General features: G+C 45.2%; 1 protein-coding gene across 1 annotated transcript in view; it reads right to left on the bottom strand.

Moving 5' to 3' along the window:
- The window catches only part of NME7 (NME/NM23 family member 7), a 104,451-nt gene that overhangs the window by 54,216 nt on the left and 29,276 nt on the right, over positions 1–20,959 (bottom strand). The window contains exons 3-7 of the mRNA XM_066620338.1: positions 20,367–20,533; positions 19,225–19,335; positions 16,488–16,538; positions 14,612–14,819; positions 129–234 (exon numbers count right to left, since the gene is read on the bottom strand). Coding sequence (XP_066476435.1) covers positions 129–234; positions 14,612–14,819; positions 16,488–16,538; positions 19,225–19,335; positions 20,367–20,533 — 643 coding nt within the window. The remainder of the gene's footprint in view (positions 1–128; positions 235–14,611; positions 14,820–16,487; positions 16,539–19,224; positions 19,336–20,366; positions 20,534–20,959) is intronic.

Raw genomic sequence — 20,959 nt, 5'->3', positions numbered from 1 at the left:
AAATTCAAAATGAAAAGTGATACACATTTCTTGATGCCTAAACTCCACAAAATAAACTATATCAGCACAAATTGTCCAGCTGACAAGAGATGCCAGAATGCACTTTCTGCAGAGATTGAGCCACTCACCTTCTTTAATTGCATGAGGTTTAATAACACAACAGGTACAGTGTGTATATTTTGCAGTGTTTGCAGGTCCACGGCCTCCACTGGAGGGAAAGAACAACTCCAGTTCCTGAAAAAATTGAAATTATAGATATTTAATATATTATCACTGCATGCCTCAGAGCTATAATACACTCATTGGTCTGGTTCAAATGGAACAGGAACTCATGATTTTCTACTATGAGAAGCAGAAGGTGCAAACAAGCCTTGGGTGTTCATGCTCCGCTTTGGTCTTTTCTGCATGATTAAAGCTTCCTCGTTCAGTTTGCAGTAAACCACAGTTTCCTTTAATCCAGGGAGCTGTGGTTTCTTCAAACCATCTCTGGGAAACCAGGTTCTCACACTATCATTTGGTCCAGGTTTGTTTTACCAGGTTTGCTTTACCACAGTTCAAAGTATGTAATATAGAACGGTGTTTATTACAAACCAAAGTGGAAGCTCTCACATGGGAAGGGGCATACGTAAGCCCAAGGCTCACACCTCCTAACCTTTATAGTGGGAAAACAATTTCCTGTTGCATCTGAACCAGGCCATTATATCTGTGATGGTCACAGCCATAAGAATCTGTTAGTTGTTGGCAACCTTCAGTCTTGAAAGACTATAGTATCGCGCTCTGAATGGTGGTTCTGGAACAGCGTCTAGTGTGGCTGAAAAGGCCGATTTGGGAGTGACAATCCCTTCCACACTGGGAGCAAGTGCAGTCTGTCTCTGGTCTGTCTCCCTGGCTATGGGCCTTCCTTCTTTGCCTCTTTGCCTCAGACTGTTGGCCAGGTGTCTCTTCAAACTGGAAGAGGCCATGCTGCACAGCCTGCCTCCAAGCGGGCCGCTCAGAGGCCAGGGTTTCCCACCTGTTGAGGTCCACTCCTAAGGCCTTCAGATCCCTCTTGCAGATGCCCTTGTATCGCAGCTGTGGTCTACCTGTAGGACACTTTCCTTGCACGAGTTCTCCATAGAGGAGATCCTTTGGGATGATACACTTGGTTTTCCCCCCAAAGATACACTGAAATTTAATTTTTTCCCCCTGCATTGGTTTCCTTTATTTCTAGTTAAAGATTTCCTTCAAGTGCTCTGTGTCTTTTATCCCAAAGCATGCTTTTGTTCCCAGTTATGCTTACACTCTTTTAAATCTCATAAACAGAAAGAGAGTGGAACATTCAAATTTGATCAGGATACAACCCACGTCGTAGACAGAATATTTTACCCAGCAATCAAACATCATAAGGCTGTCACAGACTGAATTTCCAGGGTTGCTTTTTTTAAGATAATCTCTTGTCTTTGTCACATCCATCTTTTATTCGCCCATTAATACTGAAGCCAATAAAACCTATCACTTCTGCCAGCACAAAGGGAAATTAAAACAGCCATATTTGCCTTATGAAGTCTTAGATATCAGAACAGCACATTAAGTTTCTTTGCTATCTGGTGCTTTTATGTTATGACTGCCATACCGACATGTTGTTATATAGCAGGGGTGCCCAAACCCCAGCCCGGGGGCCACTTGTGGCCCTCGGGGGGCTCCCAATCTAGCCCGCAGGAAGCCCCCAGTCTCCAGTGAGCCTCTGGCCCTCCGGAGACTTGTTGGAGCCCGTGCTGGCCCAACGCAACTACTTTCAGTGTGAGGACAACTGTTGCACCTCTCACCTGAGCTGTGGGACGAGGGCTCCCTCCACTACTTGCTGTTTCTCGTCTGTGATGAAACAGTGGCAGTGAAGGAAAGGCTGGCCTTGCTTTGTGCAAGGCCTTTTATAGGCCTTGAGCTACTGCAAGACCTTCATTCATTCATATAAGTTTCATCTCTAATATATTCATTTATGTAAATTTATTTAAATTTAAAATGTAAATTAATTCTTTTTTTTCCCCAGGCCCCTGACACAGTGTCAGAGAAATGATGTGACCCTCATGTCAAAATGTTTGGATACCCCTGTTATATAGGATGCCTTTAGGATGCTTGGGAAGAAAAGTTAAAAGGAAAAATTACATTTCTTTTTACAGGATTCCCATCAAGTGCATCATGAAACTCAATGAAAACCATCAAGAACACTTACAACACTTGTTGTAAGACATACTGATGTCCAAGTTTCCTGAAATTAGATGTACAGCCTAATCCTATCCACAGTTTCCTGGGAGTAAGCCCCATTGACACTAATGGAACTTACAGCCCAATCCTATGCATGTCTGCTCAGAAGTAAGTCATAGCAACCAGGGAAGGGGAGGCTTCTTCACCTTTCCAGTTGATTTAGACCAAGGAGGGCTTGGGAAGGGGCTGCTTCTAGATACTCAGCAAGCCTGACTCACTTCCCTCGGTTGAACTCTGAGATGCCCCCTTCCCCTCCACTGATTCAATGCAAGAATAGTACTGATGTTTCCCTACCCTGTACTATATACATACATTTCTATAGTAAAACCACTCTTAATTTACACATTTCTGAGATATGTGCTGCTTTTCAAAAAAACATAACCCTTGCATAAAACGGGAGGTGACTCATCAAGAGACAAATCAGCCTTTAGTTATACAAAACTGAACAGCTATCAGATAATACCAGCATCTGTATAAATTACAAAGGAAATTATTCCAAATCTACTTTAATAGCCATTTCTTTCTTCCCATGAGAAGCTGTAGATGCTGCTCCCTACAAGTTTCCTTGGCAACTGATATGAGGCTACATAACACTTTGTGCTACCTGCTTATTCAACACGGTATTGCAACTACTCTGTCAAATTCCAGCAATTACAAATTAAAATAAGAACAGTAGCATCATGAAAGTTGTTTGCAAGTCTTTGCAACTGTACAACTAAATATTTGTCATAGGAGTAAAGATGAACTATATTTTAAAAAGAAATTGCTGCAATCTTCCTAAATGAAGTCTTTTCAAGATTATTCTTCCCTAAAAATAGTGAACAGAAGACACATCTTTCATCTGCCAAGTGGGGTTCAAGACCCCTAAACAACTTTTCATTCATTCACACCTTACAACGCAACTGATCCTGTTGTACATCAGTGCAAAGAAACTCTCTTGACTCTTAAGTTTACAATCACATCTCTCACAGCCCAATCCTAAACTGGCTACCACCATCAGAACAGGTGTGTGTACCATTTCAAATGTGCCGTAAGGCATGTTGCAGCAGTGCAGAGGATCCCGGCGCTGGTGAACAAGTCTGCACCCACCTACCGGTGCCAGTTGGAGGCAAGCACCTGCCAGAGCATGGCAGTGAAGGGGCAGGGGAAGGGCGGAACAGAGGTGGGGAGGAGGTGTAATGGAGCAGGCGAGGGTTGGGGAAGGATGAATCAGGCCTGGGAGGAAGTGGAAATGGCAGCAGGCACTACCGCCATATCCATCCCTCTTCCAAGGCTTGATTTCCCGACATGAAGCTGCTTGGACTTGAGGCAGTGATTTTACTGGTGTGAGCCTGGGTAGCCCTGTAGGTGGCTGCTGGAGCATACTCCAGGAGAAGGAGACCAATGTCCCCTTCCTCAGGTAGACCTCCAGCAGCCTCTGTTCCCATCCTGGATGCAGCAGAGGCTGCACCAGCAGCACTATAACACAGTGCAGGACTTTGGTTAAGATTGGGCTGCTGGAGTTGTGATTTTAAATACAGTCTATAGCCATAGATGTTAAAACTCAACTACTTCCTCCAAAATCTTCTTTCTCTTCCAGAACCAAGTATTTTCCTTGTTGCTTTATGCTCAAGTATCTTTCATATGCAGTCCCCTTGCCCATACGTATCATTTTTATTTCAGAGACCTCACTTTCTCCCATGGCTGGCCTGCCCACTGGACAGAGGACACTGGCACATAACATCAGGCCTGCAAGGACACAGATTATCCCCTACTTCCTGAGCTGTTTCCCCAATTGTACTACTGCCTGGATTCAGACCTGGCAGCAATTTTTTAACCCCATCAGCAAGAAGAAGAACATTGCTGCTGCCTAGCAATACAATGACCTCACCCTTGAAAAGGGCTGTGTACATGACCTGGGTTGTTCAGTCTACTTTCCTTCTTCAGTGCAGCCTAAGAAAATAAGAAGGAAGAAAGGATGGGAAGTATAGATGAGAAAAAAAGGGGGGAAAGTCTTCTCTAGAACAAATGCAAACAAGGAAAATGTATCAAAACACCTGGGGCTGGCCCAGCTTTCTTCTGCCACCATACTTTGCATCTCTTAGTAAATGCAGCTTATTAACAATTGTAAAGACATGTATGGAACACAACAAAAAGAAATATAAAATGTTAATTCTTCTGTATTGATTTCTTTATGTTAATACTTGTTCATACCATATACTGGAGGAGGGTGTACACTGGTGGAAGCAAAAATAAGAAAGGCCTCAAAAATATCAGTGCTTCTAAAATGTTGCTATTTCACAGGAAACAAAGAGCGAGTAATGAAGGTGCCAGGAGCACTATTCTTAGCTCTTCGAGTCAGCCACAAGAAACATGTTTCCATGGAAAGCAAAACAAAGCACAGGTATCAAAAAGGTAAAATGCACCAGCACTTTTTTGTTCAGCCTATTTTCTTATGGCTTGGAAAGATATACAGTATATTAGAAGCAAGCAAGTCTCAGTTCCAACAGTCAATGGTTACAGAGGGGCTTCCTAATCTATCACAACAACCGGGATACAAAAGTTTGATTTTATTGATTTTATTGGAACACACAACTATTTTTAGCACAACTTTACAATGTGCATTGTACTTTACTACTTGCCTCGTATAAAAGAGGCACCTTGTAAAGTGGTATCCTTTTATATTTACAGTTGGCAACCTTCAGTCTTGAAAGACTATGGTATCGCGCTCTGAATGGTGGTTCTGGAACAGCGTCTAGTGTGGCTGAAAAGGCCGATTCAGGAGTAACAATCCCTTCCAAACTGGGAGCAAGTGCAGTCTGTCTCTGATGTGTCTCCCTGGCTATGGGCCTTCCTTATATTTAAGCAGCTAAGAAGCGGCTTAGTCAGAGACAAGGGGAAACTTTTCCCATTACCCCTGGGTAAGGGCTGCTGGTGCCTATGGGTCTCCTCGGACTTGCACCACCTCCTGAGGTGGCACAAGTCCAAAGACAGCGGAGCGACTTGAAGCTGCTCCAAACTCCCCAGAAAAGGGGGTTGGAATCCGGCATAACTGTTGGATCCTAGCCCCGCCTCCTGGTTCCTGCCTGCCCACCCCCAGGGCCGCCCATCGCCCTCTCTCCCCCCCGTTGAATGGCTCCCTCCCTCCTCATCCCCTCCCCCCCACGCCTACCTTTCGTCCTTGCGTTGGCTCATCCAAGTCGATACAAGGAGCTGGGGGGAAGCTGGTGCAGAGGCTTCCGTCAGCCTCCGCAGGCCAGCACTTCTTAGAGCACTGGCCTGGCTTTCTCCCGAGAGGTGCAAACATGCTTTAGGGCATGTTTGCGACCATCCCAGGCAGGCCCAAAGGGCTTGGGCCAGCATCGGGCACAGTTTGGATTGTGCCCTTATTTGTTCAGTGATATACACCGCTTTGCAAACTACTTTTTGTTGAAAAGCAGTATATAAACATTCAATAATAATGATTATATGTGGAAGTGGAACCCTCATATTACCGTTCACATGACGCTGATACTAATTTTATCAATTCACATTGCTTTTCTGGAAAATTTAAGAACAAACAAGAGCGGCCTGAAACAAAATGATGCATTTCTTCCACCTACAGCTGTTAAATGTCCATGTACAACTGTAAAAGAGTCAAGCAGGCCAATTCCCATTTCCCAGTTCAGCTGCTGGGTTCCCCTCGCCCCCCCCCCTCCCCAGTTACCACTTCAACATTCTGTGGTTCATGGGAGCCACTGAACATGCTCAGCCTGTAACAGGCTGTTATAGTTTTGCCATCTTTTTCCTTTTATATCTTCTTTTAATTTTATATCTTCGGCACCCCCAGTGAGTTCCCAGAGTATGTAGAATAATAATAAATAATAATAATAAAACTTTATTTTTATCCCGCCCTTCTCCCTAACGGGACCCAGGGCGGCTAACAACATATTAAAAAAAACAGATTTTAAAAACATTAATACATAGCAGATAAAAACATTTAAAAACACATTACAGAGGCCATAAAAACAGTAGTCAGATTAAAAGACAGAATAAAAGAGCAAGTCACCGAGGAATCAAGCCTGTAAAAAACTAAAAGATGTATAAAAATGTTAAGGCCAGAAATCAGAAGGCTTGTTTAAACAACAGTGTTTTCAGGCCTCGCCGAAAACTCTCAAGAGAGGGAGCCATTCTCAAATCAAGGGGAAGGGAGTTCCATAATGTTGGTGCCACTACCGAGAAGGCCCTATTTCTTGCAGCCGCCCCCCGGACCTCCTTGGGTGGCGGCACTTGCAAAAAGGCCTTCTCTGATGACCTGAGATGGCGAGCCAGATTGTACAGGAGTAGGCGGTCTCTAAGATATCCTGGCCCAGAGCAGTATAGGGCTTTAAAGGTCAAAACCAGCACCTTGAATTGGGCCCGGAAACGAATGGGCAGCCAATGTAGCCCCCGGAGAAGCAGACTGACAGAGTCAAACCACCTGGCTCCGGTGACCACACGGGCCGCCGCATTCTGTACTAATTGTAGTTTCTGAACCGTCTTCAGGGGCAGCCCCACATAGAGCGCGTTACAGTAATCTAACCTTGATGTCACCGTGGCATGGATCACCGTGGCCAGGTCTGCACGATCCAAGTACGGTCGCAGCTGGCGCACCAGCCAAAGCTGAGCAAAGGCCCCCCTAGCCACAGCCGCCACCTGGGAATCCAGGAGCAGCTGCGAGTCCAGGAGGACCCCCAAGCTGCGAACCTGCTCCTTCAGAGGGAGTGCAACCCCATTCAGAGCAAGCCGATAATCCAGCACCTGCATCGAGGATTTCCGAACCAGGAGAGCCTCTGTCTTATCCAGATTTAATTTCAGCTTGTTAGCCCCCATCCAGATCCTCACTGCTTCCAGACAGCGCTCCAGGCCCTCAACTGCCATCCTGGAGTCTGGAGGAAAGGAGAGATAGAGCTGGGTGTCATCAGCATATTGATGGCACCTCACTCCAAACCCCCGGATGACCTCTCCCAGCGGTTTCATGTAGATATTAAATAGCATGGGGGACAGAATTGAACCCTGCGGCACCCCGCACCTCAAGGGCCAGGGTGTCGAACAGGCATCCCCCAGCACCACTATCTGGGACCGACCCTCCAAGTAGGAGCGGAACCACTGCAAAACAGTGCCTCCAACTCCCAACTCGGCCAATTGGCCCAGAAGGATACCATGGTCGATGGTATCGAAAGCCGCCGAGAGGTCCAGCAGGACCAACAGGGATGCACTCCTCCTGTCCAGTCCCCGGCGTAGGTCATCCACCAAGGCGACCAAGGCAGTTTCCGTCCCAAAGCCCGGTCTGAAATCAGATTGAAAAGGATCCAGATAATCCACTTCATCCAAGACCCTCTGGAGTTGGGCCGCCACCACCCGCTCAATTACCTTGCCCAGAAACGGGATGTTGGAGACTGGCCGATAGTTATTCAACACAGTGGAATCCAGGGAGGGCTTCTTCAGGAGGGGGCGAACCACCGCCCGCTTCAAGGCAAGCGGCAACGTCCCCTCCATCAAAGAAGAGTTGACCACCCTCCCCGTCCACTCAGCCAGTCCCCCCCGGGCCGCTCTAATCAGCCAAGCTGGGCAAGGGTCAAACAGGCAGGCAGACGGCCTCACACTCCAAAGGAGTCTGTCCACATCCTCAGGCTGCACAAGCTGAAAAGAATCCCACAATACTGGACAAGCAGTTGCCAAGGGGACATCATCAGACATTGTCAATGTGGCATCCAAGTCGCGACGAATACGATCGATTTTATCTGCAAAGCGTTGGGCAAACACGTCACAGCGGCTGACCGTGTATTCCTCCTGGACTACCGAAGGGGCCTGATGAAGGAGGCCCCGCACCACATGGAACAGCTCTGCCGGACGGCTATCAGCAGACGCAATGGTAGCAGAGAAGAACGATCTCTTCGCTGCTACCACCGCCACGGAGTAGGCTCTATAATGAGCTCTACTCCGTGTCCGATCGGATTCATCACGAGTTTTCTGCCACTATCGCTCTAGACGCCTGCCCTGCCGCTTCATCATTCGCAGCTCCTCAGTAAACCAAGGAGCCGCTCCGAGACTGCGGCGTGGCAGAGGTCGCTCCGGAGCAATCTCATCCACAGCCCTGGACATTTCCCCATTCCAGAGGTCGACCAGGGTCACAGATGAGGCACCAGTCTTGGCAGTGGGAAAGTCCCCCAGGGCCCTCAGGAAGCCTTCAGGATCCATTAGCCTCCGGGGGCGGACCATAGAAAACGGTCCCCCTACCTCTGTGGAGGTAGGAAGTCGCAACAAGCCTAAACCCTACCAGGAAGTGATCTGTCCATGACAACAGAGTGATGTTGATCTCCTCTACCTCCAGATCATTGCCCCCATGCCCAGCTGTAAACACCAGGTCCAACACGTGTCCTGCTGTATGTGTCGGGGCCCAGATCTTCTGGGACAGGCCCATGGTTGTCATGGCAGCCATGAAATCCTGAGCTGCACCTGCCACAGGGGCCTCGGCATGAACACTGAAGTCCCCCAGCACTAACAGCACTAACTAACCTCCTCAATGCCACCCCCGAGATCACCCCAGTCAGCTCAGGCAGAGAGACTGTTGGGCAGCAGGGCGGGCGGTACACCAACAGAATCCCAATCCTGTCTGGCCCTCTCAACACCACATGCAAGCACTCGACTGCTGGACAAGGCATCTGGTAAGGGAGATGGACTCACAATAGACCATTGCAACTCCCCCTCCCCATCCCTGCAATCTTGGCTGCTGCAACACCTGGAAACCTGGTGGACACAGTTCAGAGAGACTAACGCCTCCCTCCCCGTCCAACCAGGTCTCCGTAATGCACACGCGGTCGACTTTCTCATCCAGGATCACATCACATGTAGAAAGCACTACCATGCTTGGGAGTGGTCAATTTTGCTTGCAAACCAGACAGACCTTCAGGCACCCAAGTTCATTATGATGATACAGATAGGATATAATTTGTAATCACCATTTACAACTTGACGATACCCTGCAAGCCATTAGAAAGTTCCATATAGTGAAGGGGGGAAAGACAATTTGGTGGGATGGAGGCACTCCATCAACCACCCGCCACTATCAAACTGCAAGACTGGAACTGGATTGACCAACACACTGAGGCTGGGGGGAAGACTCCCGAGTTCTTCTGGTGTAAGAGGTGGGAAGTTTTTGTAAAGGGGAAAGAGACACCTTGGTAGTACTCCATTAGCCACCTCTACTGACCCATCTGTAAGATAAGAAAATTCTTGCTCTCTTAGAGAACAACAACAAGAGAAGAATGTGAAAAAGAACTGAAGGAAAGAAGCTGAATTTGGGGGAAGGCCGACAGGAGCCGAGGGGCATCCGGTTCGGGACTCCTCATCCCTATGGGATGAGGATGGGGAGGTTAGAGAACAACAAGACAAAGGCAGGGTAGGAGAAGAAATTGGGAAAGGTAGGGTGATGGGATGTGATAGACGGTTTGGCACAATGAGAGGATGCGGGGACAAAGGAGCGAATAAGCAGCCCATCCTGGGGCATTCCGTGTATAAATGCTTTTATGCGAATGCCCGAAGTCTACGAGCAAAGGTGGGAGAACTGGAATGTCTGGTGACAAGGGAAAATATTGACATAGTGGGCATAACGGAAACCTGGTGGAATGTGGAATGTGGAGAATCAGTGGGATGCAGATCTCTTGACTAAGGTATGCAACTTGTCCCTCAAAACGGCCACGGTGCCAGAAGATTGGAGGATAGCAAATGTCACGCCTATTTTTAAAAAGGGAAAGAGGGGGGACCCGGGAAACTATAGGCCGGTCAGCCTAACATCCATACCGGGTAAGATGGTGGAATGCCTCATCAAAGATAGGACCTCAAAACACATAGGCGAACAGGCCTTGCTGAGGGAGAGTCAGCATGGCTTCTGTAAGGGTAAGTCTTGCCTCACAAACCTTATAGAATTCTTTGAAAAGGTCAACAGGCATGTGGATGCGGGAGAACCCGTGGACATTATATATCTGGACTTTCAGAAGGCGTTTGACACGGTCCCTCACCAAAGGCTACTGAAAAAACTCCACAGTCAGGGAATTAGAGGACAGGTCCTCTCGTGGATTGAGAACTGGTTGGAGGCCAGGAAGCAGAGAGTGGGTGTCAATGGGCAATTTTCACAATGGAGAGAGGTGAAAAGCGGTGTGCCCCAAGGATCTGTCCTGGGACCGGTGCTTTTCAACCTCTTCATAAATGACCTGGAGACAGGGTTGAGCAGTGAAGTGGCTAAGTTTGCAGACGACACCAAACTTTTCCGAGTGGTAAAGACCAGAAGTGATTGTGAGGAGCTCCAGAAGGATCTCTCCAGACTGGCAGAATGGGCAGCAAAATGGCAGATGCGCTTCAATGTCAGTAAGTGTAAAGTCATGCACATTGGGGCAAAAAATCAAAACTTTAGATATAGGCTGATGGGTTCTGAGCTGTCTGTGACAGATCAGGAGAGAGATCTTGGGGTGGTGGTGGACAGGTCGATGAAAGTGTCGACCCAATGTGCGGTGGCAGTGAAGAAGGCCAATTCTATGCTTGGGATCATTAGGAAGGGTATTGAGAACAAAATGGCTAGTATTATAATGCCGTTGTACAAATCGATGGTAAGGCCACACCTGGAGTATTGTGTCCAGTTCTGGTCGCCGCATCTCAAAAAAGACATAGTGGAAATGGAAAAGGTGCAAAAGAGAGCGACTAAGATGATTACGGGGCTGGGGCACCTTCCTTATGAGGAAAGGCTACGGCGTTTGGGCCTCTTCAGCCTAGAAAAGAGACGCTTGAGGGGGGACATGATTGAGACATACAAAATTATGCAGGGGATGGACAGAGTGGATAGGGAGATGCTCTTTACACTCTCACATAATACCAGAACCAGGGGACATCCACTAAAATTGAGTGTTGGGCGGGTTAGGACAGACAAAAGAAAATATTTCTTTACTCAGCGCGTGGTCGGTCTGTGGAACTCCTTGCCACAGGATGTGGTGCTGGCGTCTAGCCTAGACGCCTTTAAAAGGGGATTGGACGAGTTTCTGGAGGAAAAATCCATTATGGTGTACAAGCCATTATGTGTATGCGCAACCTCCTGATTTTAGGAATGGGTTAAGTCAGAATGCCAGATGTAGGGGAGAGCACCAGGATGAGGTCTCTTGTTATCTGGCGTGCTCCCTGGGGCATTTGGTGGGCCGCTGTGGGATACAGGAAGCTGGACTAGATGGGCCTATGGCCTGATCCAGTGGGGCTGTTCTTATGTTCTTATGTTCTTATGAATTTATGAACTATATCTTATTCTTGAATTTGGCAAGTACTATAGCATTATTGCTTTACTCAACTACTTAATAAGAAGCATTATAGCAGGGGTGTCAAACTCATTTCATACAGAGGGCCACATAGCATTCATGATACCTACTGAGGGCCGGAAGTGATGTCATTAGGCAAGAAGTGATGTCATTAAACAGGTCATAACCAAAAATAAACACTTTTTCTCACTTAGGAACTCATTAGCTGCAAATAACAAAAGAGAAAATATATGAATCTTGATCATATTTCAAGTTATGGGAGAGGCCAATTTTCATGTGGGCTGCCCTTTCAGCAGTAGCACCTCAGCACTACTCAGCAGCTGAAAACCCGAGGGCCATATAAAAAGCTTCCGTGGGCCACATCCGGCCCCCAGGCCTTATATTTGACACCCCTGCATTATAGCAACAAGCTGCCCACCTTGAGATTTAATATGCAATATTTTAGCAATTTCTAAGCCTTCTTAATGTAATCTGTCAAAAAAAATTGATATTTTATGTTGAATTATAAATGCATTATTAGTAATTTAGTAACTTAACTCCGTTTTTGATCAACGGGATTAGGACTATGTTTGCTTTTATGGTTTCTTTATCTATGACTAATAAAGGTTTATTCATTCCATATGCAATAAAAATTAGGAACTATAGATTAAAAATACATTACGACATATCAAAAGTCCTTCCTTCTTGCCCCCATGCAATATTGCAGTGGTTCCCAGACTGGTGGGTCACGACTCACCAGGAGAACCAGAAGAGGGCAATTCCCCTTATGGTGAGTGGCCTAAAAATGGGCTCCCTGACAGATTTCAGTGCTGCCAAGAGCAAGGTGTTTTTTTTTAAACTTGCCTGAGGGGTCATGCTAGCCTCTGGGAGGCTCACAGCTCCTCTGCAGACCTCCCTGCTACTTCAAATAACTCTGATTAGCAATCAGAGCCCACTTCCACTATTCGTGTGAAAACCAGAAGTGGGCTCCAATCACCGACTGGAACTACTTGCAGCAGCAGGGAGACCTGAAGAGGGAGCTGCAAGCTTCCCATTGGCCAGCACAACCACCCAGGTAAGTTAAAAAAAAAACCCTTGCTTCCAGAAATGTCGGGAACTCCCCCGCCCCTCTGCCCATATTTACCACAGTTCTAAAGTCCAAGTCAGATTTTGGGAACTGCTGCAGTAGTGGAAAAGTAACTCTGTCCGTACCTCCACCAATCAATCAAAGCAATCAATAAGAATAAAAGGATTTTGTGTCCATATCTTGTCATTCTCTCATCTCTTCTTAAAGTAACAACAGGAATGTTTCGTAACAGAAAGTTAATTTTAGAAAGAGTAATTTTTACAAATGCAATTTTTCCAGACAACAAAAGGCTAGGGAGTGATCAGTTCTATCTGGATTTTCCCTTCCATTGTACCAAAGCTAAGTGTATTCAAATCCTTACTGGGACTAGTAATACCCAATAGAATACAGTTAAATCTTAATTGAAATTTTTTTATAAGGTTTCTAAATTAGCAATTTCCTCTTTAGATAACGCAGAGGACAATAGTTCTAATAATATTTCTTTTGTATTCAGTAGCTTGTAAAATTCAAATAAATGCAAACAAAATAAGCATTCTTAATAATAACTCATGTATAAACCTCTGTTTGGTTCAGAGACAATCAAGGCCACATCATCTACATGGCTAATTAGAATCCTATGCATTTCTACTGAGAATTAAGTCCCATTGTACTCGATGTTACTTCCATGCAAGTATGTATCAGATTTCAGCCCTAAAGCCCAATCCTATCCTCCCCCCTCCATGCAGATGCTAAAAATGAGCATCCAATGGGGGAGTAGATCAGGATGCTTCAGAGGGAAGAGTGGAATCTCTCTAAGCCACCCACTCCACAATGGATTTCCATGGACTTGCCTCAGCTCTGCAGCTAACCCAAGTACAAGGAAAAGAAAGGCAGAGGCTACTAAAACAGAGGATAGGATGGAGCATGCCATGGCTGCCAGATCCAACCCCCATAGCCTCCTTGATCCCCATTCCTCTCCCCTCCCTGCCAGTTTTGCCCCCTCCCTGCCTACCCCCCCCCCCACTGCCTTTCTTGGTCCTGCAGGAATGGTGACAACTGGCAACTAATTCGGAGGGCTGCTGCCTCTTGCAGCAGCGCTCCCAAAATGGCCTCTGATGGAGCACTGGTGCTCAATTGGCAGTCATTTTATGACACTGGAAGCCCATTTCACTGTGGTAAGTCTCCTCCCCCCACAAAAGACCAAAACCGGGCTGTTAATTTCATAATCCCACGCTCACACCTTGAATTCTAGGATTGTCTTTAACAACAGAGACCAAAAGAGGGAAAGGTGAGATCCCTTTCTGGTTCCTCTTGCCAGACTAAAACATGAAGAAAGTAGCCCATGAACTATCACCTTAATACAGGGTTCAAAGCATTAAAAACTATTCTACTGAGAGAAGACTGCACCAATACTACACCTGAAACATAAAGAACCATTCAACTTGATCATAAGCTTTCTCAGCATTGATGAACGTAGTAATGGATTTTTACATAATTTGTTCAATCAATCACCTTTTGAATGTTATAAATCAATATCCTATCAAGAAGGGTCACCTGCTGGGCCATTTGAATAATAACTTCATCTTATTCGGTCTTTCTGAAAAGTCAGATGCAAACATTCTATAAAATCACAATTTGAAAGTGAAATATGGTGATACGTAGAGTAATGTGGCCAATTCTGTTCATAAACACGTTATTGAAACATTTAAAATGCATTTATTTATCAATTTTATATTCCACCTTTCCTCCAAAGAGCTCAGTCAAATGTAGATAGCTTTTCCTTCTTCCAGAGCCACATTTTGAGGTTGGTTAGGCTGAGATATAGTGATTAGTCAAAGGTCACTCAAGTAAGCTTCCTGGACAAATGAGGATTTGAACCCAGGTATTCCTGATCCAAGTACAACATTCTAACCACTACACAAATTCAGGACACAATTTTTACTACATATATGCAGACGAAAACAGAGTCACCCAGCACAGTAAGATTCAGAATATCAACTACTATATTGATTTTAAAACAACAACTTACTCTAGCAGCAGAAGCAAAGGAATCAGGACCATGAGCCACATTTCTTATGCCATCAGATCCAAAATGCGCTCTAACGCTTTCTGGAGCATCAGTCCTGGCCACAGCTGAGTTTGCAGGTCCTAGGAAATTTTTCCATTTAGATATGGCATCGTCTCCCAAGATTTCCATGGCAACAACAGGACCACTTGTAATAAACTCAAGAAGTTCACTGCAAGCAAAAAAATCCAGCAGTCAGAATTCACAGGGAACAAAAACGTTTGATTGGATTCAACTCTTCAAAATAAAACTAACCACAGGCAAAGAACTATCATCACCACCTCTACTTGCTGATGCCTCTTTAAGCCATTTCTGCCCAATGTTGCATATATTCCACAGGGACTAAATGTGTACACCTGTGGGCCAGGCAAAAATGGGTTAAGCTTGAACTGTGTCTCTCCCCTTTCACAGGATCCACAGAAGCACCAACTGTCCTGTGAAGAGGAGTAGAGACATACTTCCCCCACCCACAACTATTTTCTGTTGTAATGATTTTCCATAGTTTGATTTTATGTAAGCTACTCTGGGAACCTGAAAGGCAGGTTACAAACACTTTAAACAAAAATAAGCAACCCCAATCTAAGATGGTCGCAGAAGTCATATACTTAAGTAATTACATTTTGTAAAGAGAAGTCACACATAAAACCATAGTTCCATATGGGACATTGGTGCCTCCAAAAGATCTAAGGACCTCACTCTGCTATTCCAAACCAATGACATCTGAAAACATTTCTAACAGCCCAATCTTGAGCTTCCCAGAGCCTGATGGAGCAGCAGTTCCAAAATGACTACCACTGTACCAGTGGGCGCTAGAAAGCAGCCAGAAGTCTCTTCCGGGAAGCCCCAAGCCCTGCAATGGGGCTTCTCAAGTCTGCGCCAGCTTCTCAAGCTAGAGCTTCACTGATCTCACCCCTTCCCATCCTGGTTCCTAGCTACTCCTCTTTCTACCTCCTCCTTTACCTTTTCTTCAACCTCTCCCTCTGCTTTGTCTTCCCCCCCTTAACTCTCCCCTTGCTGTGCCTGTCTCTTGCCCTTTTGAATTCTCCTGCTCCCCAACTGAGTCCCAACCAGGGAGACATCAGCCAGCTACGTTGCTGTAGCATGGTATCACAAATTGGACAAAGACTATTTTTAGAACTTCCAGGTTGCAGCCACAACAGAAGCCCTCCCCAAGAAGCCTATACATCATAGGACACCGCACACATCCTAAGGACCACACTTGGAGCTAAAATGGAGGAGGAAAGTCAAGGAGGAGGTGCACATTTGGGTAATATCAGGGTTATTTGATCTTTTGTGGAATGCGGTAATATTGTAATATTCTGCATTAACCCCCCCCCCAAACCACCTCTACCTATAGACAACATACAGCCTCGTAAGTTTATTTGGACATTTGTAAACCCCCACCTACTGTTGCTCATATATGAGCCATCATTTTAGCTGTGTTGGAGCCCTTTCTGAAAAAAACAAAATGCACATGAATGGAATTGACTGTACATGCACAGCAAGAAAAGATCAGTACTGGGTGGACTGCTGCATCCGAAGCCACAGGTGGGTGGCTAAACCTACGGGTGGTGGGGAAGAATAAGCTTGTACACCTACTCAGGCAGCTGCAACCTTTGCCTAACAGCACTGGAAGATAATATGCTGCCAGACAGGCATCTGAGAATCCACTTTCTCATGTGCTACGAGGTCCTATTTCTCAATCTTGAATCTCCTGACAATTTCCAGTGATGATCCCTGATTCTAGTGTTGTGAGAGGGGGAGAAAAAACTTCAAATCATGTTATATGCTGGCATGTATATACAACAGAATCATGCTGTACAATGAAACATGTACCTACTTGTAATAAGGTTTAGCCTGGTGTTCTGCGTGCAAATCCACTGCTTCTTTCCTGTTAAAGAAAGAAAACCTCTTTAAGGTTTCTGTGAAAAAAGATAGTCTAATGACAATGGCTTAGTTGTGCTCATTCAATGGGGCTTTCCCATACTCTCTTCCCACTACTGTCCTTGCCCAGTGCTACTCAGGTTTGCTTTCTCTCTCAGGATCCTGCCTCTTTACTCCCCTAGGATCTGCTGCCTACATGCACCTGTCTAGGGTCAGAGAAGGCAGCTGCTCCTTGCATAAGTAGTCAAGTCTGCCCACCTGTTCTTCCTGTGTGCTTTGGTCCAATCCTCTCTGCATCCCCACCCAGAGAGTGAGGGCAATTAAGTAGGCAGAAGCAGTGGCTCACACTCTTTCTCCATTTCTGGGTGGCGTAAGAAAGAGACAGAAACCTGCCACCTCTGTCCACTTGCTTGTCCTCTCTCTTGGCAGCAAGGTGGGGAGGCTTGTTTTATTTGTCAAATAACAGAAAGGGGACGCTGTTGAAGAGAAATGTACAAGGGAACCAGAGGAAGCCCAGGACTACAGTCTCAATTATCCTGCTGGGGCAAAAACTATACCCACACAACTACTCAATCAAATGGCAAGGCAAACATGGAAGGAGGTAAACCAAACATACTGAGCAGAAGGAGACACGCACACACCAAGATCACCAGCTGGTTATGCACCAATCCCATAGTCTGCAAGTTTTTATGCACATAAAACATGTAGTTTGACCCACAGTACTTTCTTTCTATGAGTTCTGAGTTGCTTATGAAACCTAGTTTGTTTCCTTCCATTTCATATCTTCATGGTTCTTATCTTATTGCTCCATATTTCCACCATAAGCTGCAAGCTGATACTCATTTAATTAATTCTCTTCCCAGATTAAAATAAGTCTTGTCTGGAGACTCATCTGTTTCAGCTAGCCCAGTGTTTCTCAAACGTTTTAGCACTAGGACCCACTTTTCGAAATTACAATCTGTTAGGACACACCAGAAGTGAAATCATTAATTTGGAAGTGATGTCATGGCTGGAAGTGACATCATCCTCTTAGGGTGCAATCCTAACCAACTTTCCAGCACTGATACAGCAGTACCAATGTGGCATGCACTGCATCCTGCAGTGGGGAGGCCTCTTCAAGGTAAGGGCATGTTTGTTACCTTACCTTGGGGTTGCATTATGGTTAGGTCAGTGCTAGAAAGTTGGTTAGGATTGCACCCTTAGGGCCCAATCCTATCCAACTTTCTAGCTCTGGTGCAGCCGCAATGCAGCCCCGAGGCAAGGGAACAAATGCTCCCGTACCTTGAGGAGGCCTATGTGACTGTCCCCCCACCACAGGATGCAGTGCATGCCCCATTGGTACAGTTGCACCAGCACTGGAAAACCGGATAGGATTGGGCTCTTAGGCTTCAAACCTAAGCTGCAATCAGGTAAATGTCCCACTACACAGTGTGCTTGTGCTGTTATTTTGCATAGCTCAGAATTCAAACATTCCTGCTTGGAAGTCCAAGCAGAACACATACTTGGATCATTCTCCAACCACAGAGCTCTCTCTTTCTTTCCAGCGTCCCATCTTCCCATCTATTGAGGACAAAGCATCATGCCTCTTTCCCACTGGAGCCCACCCTGCCCAGTGGCTCTGCAACCTGTATTTTCAGCTCTGCATTCTCAATGGCAACTAAACTAGGTGCCACATGACCCAGCTAAAATTGGCTCATGACCCATCTAGTAAGTTTGACTCACAGTTTGAGAAACGCTGAGCTACCCTATTACTACAATGCTATATTTTAAAATTTCAGAGTTCTCTTCCTAGAGCTTTTACATTATGTTGGTTTTGTTGTTTGTAATAGACTGTAAGCCCATTTAGATAGGGCCTGCCTTTCTACTGCTGACAAATCAAGACTGAATCTTTTCATTTACTTCCCATCAACTGTGTGGCTATATAAGGATAATTTGTTTTAATGGTGCATGCGTCAAAGGTATCTGCACTTGTTGTGGACAATAATTGTTTTACATAATGAATATTTATTTTCAAAATTAAAGCAAAAAAATCTGCAAGGTCATTTCTAGGGCTATCTTTCAAACTGAAGTTAATTAAACAACAAGACATTTTAAATATCTCATTCACATTCTAGGCATTCAAATATTAAAATGACTATTTTGAGGCTGAATCAATTCAGAAGTGCATCATCATCCCACTCTGAAATGCATGCTAAACATGAAGGAACCATTCCAGAGAACTTATTTAAAGTTTAGAAGTAAACAAAAATCAGATGGACATAAACATTGATTAGTATAGAATGGAACATGTGGTGCAATCCTAGGTGGGCTTACTTAGAAGAAAGTCCTGTTGGGACCAGTATGCTCACACCCAGGAAAGGGTGGGTAGATTGCACTGTAAAAGAGCGAGGTGAGAACCAGAATGTCACCTATTCAAATCTTGCCACAAAAAAGGTTATTTGGTGGTTGACACTCTGTTCTCTTAGCCACAGCAGCCCCTGCCCCCTCCATATTCCCATATGTGAAATATGGGAATAATAATACTTTGTCTTAAAGAGCTGTTGTACTGAAATAATGTACATGAAGCACTGTGAACAGTCCAAAAATACTACACTAATACCAAATATTATCATCATGTAAAACCCTTTACAAATTGACAAGTAATTTTGGACATTTGGTGCCATTTTTAAAAACTCTTATTATCAGAGCCTTACCTGGAAAGTGTTGTCATTTTGGCTTTAGTTATTGTAAAACCGGCATTAACAATCATATCAATGACTTCCCCAAGTTTGAGTGCTGCATCAGGTTTTAACAGAGCCAAGGTCCTGGGTGGGAAAAAGCCAACATATTGCAAGAAAGGAAGGCATAAGGTATTGAAATACAGCCTTAAGCAAACCTCTTCCACTCACAAGTACCAGGGCAAAAAATTATAAGCATGCAGACTATAGTAACAGAAATCTTTACAACCGTCATTCACACCCTTGATCCAGGATCTCACATGCAATGGAGGCATCTGGATCAAAACTTTGCAGTCAGTTTCAGGGATGTTTTGTGTCTGAGAAAGCCATGCGCTTCCAGTCACTATGACACAGTAGAAACTGTACTGTATTGGCAACCTTCAGTCTCGAAAGACTATGGTATCGCGCTCTGAAAGGTGGTTCTGGCACAGCGTCTAGTGTGGCTGAAAAGGCCAATCCGAGAGTGACAATCCCTTCCACACCGGGAGCAAGTGCAGTCTGTCCCTGGTCTGTCTCCCTGGCTATGGGCCTTCCTTCTTTGCCTCTTAGCCTCAGACTGTTGGCAAAGTGTCTCTTCAAACTGGGAAAGGCCATGCTGCACAGCCTGCCTCCAAGCGGGCCGCTCAGAGGCCAGGGTTTCCCACTTGTTGAGGTCCATCCCTAAGGCCTTCAGATCCCTCTTGCAGAAACTGTAACAGCTCCAGGTATGATTGAGCCTGTAAGATGACTAGGAACTAATTTTCACGTTGCAGCTTCTACCTTGTTACAAAAAAAAAAAAAAATCACTCTATTACCATAGTGGGAAGGGCTGTAGGAATGCAGCTAAACTACCAAATGATCACAAGAACTGCCTTTAGGTCAGCATTCAAGTGCTAACCTTATCTTTTCCTGATTCTATATACCTTAGTTTCTCGGACCAATGCAAGCCAACATTCTTCAGCCACATAACTATCTATGCATATAAATGCACAAGCACATTTAAACACACCGAATACATTTCCAATCGCCTTCTATAATGAAGTTAAGCTATTATTTCAGATCCCTCTGATAGAAAACAGTTGTCAGTGTATTTGTGAAATTGAAAACCTATCAGAATTTCAAAGATTGCATCATCTCACCTTTCTTTGCGACTGCCCAACATGCGGGAAGTGTATTGATCCCCGTAGTCGACCAAATTAAGATGGCGTGAAAAGACAGTAATTTTGTTGCCCACAAACAAATCTTTAAAGTGCAGGTCTTCGTATTTGGTACGATTCAGGAATTTGCAACGGTTTTTCATATCATACTGCAGGGGGGAAAAAGACTAAATCATCTATATGCAGACCTAAAATGCAATGCAACAATTCAAACTTATAGCACAACATGAGCAGGCTGCCAGCAGTCTGAATGCTTGAAGAGAATAGATCAAAAGTTAACAGGAAGAAGTTAGTTTCTGCTACCTGTTAACATTTAATCTATTCAGGCTGCCAGCAGTTTGTTCATGTAACACAATAATGCATATAGCGACTTGTTAAAGCAAGAAACACTTGCCGGTAAGCTTTTAAACAATGCTAACGGGAGTACAGGAAGACCCCCAGATTGGCAGATAACTGAGGGCCCAATCCTAGCCAACTGTCCAGCACTGATGCAGTTGCAATGCAGCCCCAAGGTAAGGAACAAATGCTCCCATACCTTGAGAAGGCCTCTGTGACTGCCTCCCCACCACAGGATG

This window comes from Tiliqua scincoides, chromosome 3 (assembly GCF_035046505.1).
Source record: "Tiliqua scincoides isolate rTilSci1 chromosome 3, rTilSci1.hap2, whole genome shotgun sequence".
Taxonomy (NCBI): domain Eukaryota; kingdom Metazoa; phylum Chordata; class Lepidosauria; order Squamata; family Scincidae; genus Tiliqua; species Tiliqua scincoides.
The sequence above is the reverse complement of the archived record's forward strand: the minus strand, read 5'-3'. Positions and strand labels throughout refer to the sequence as shown.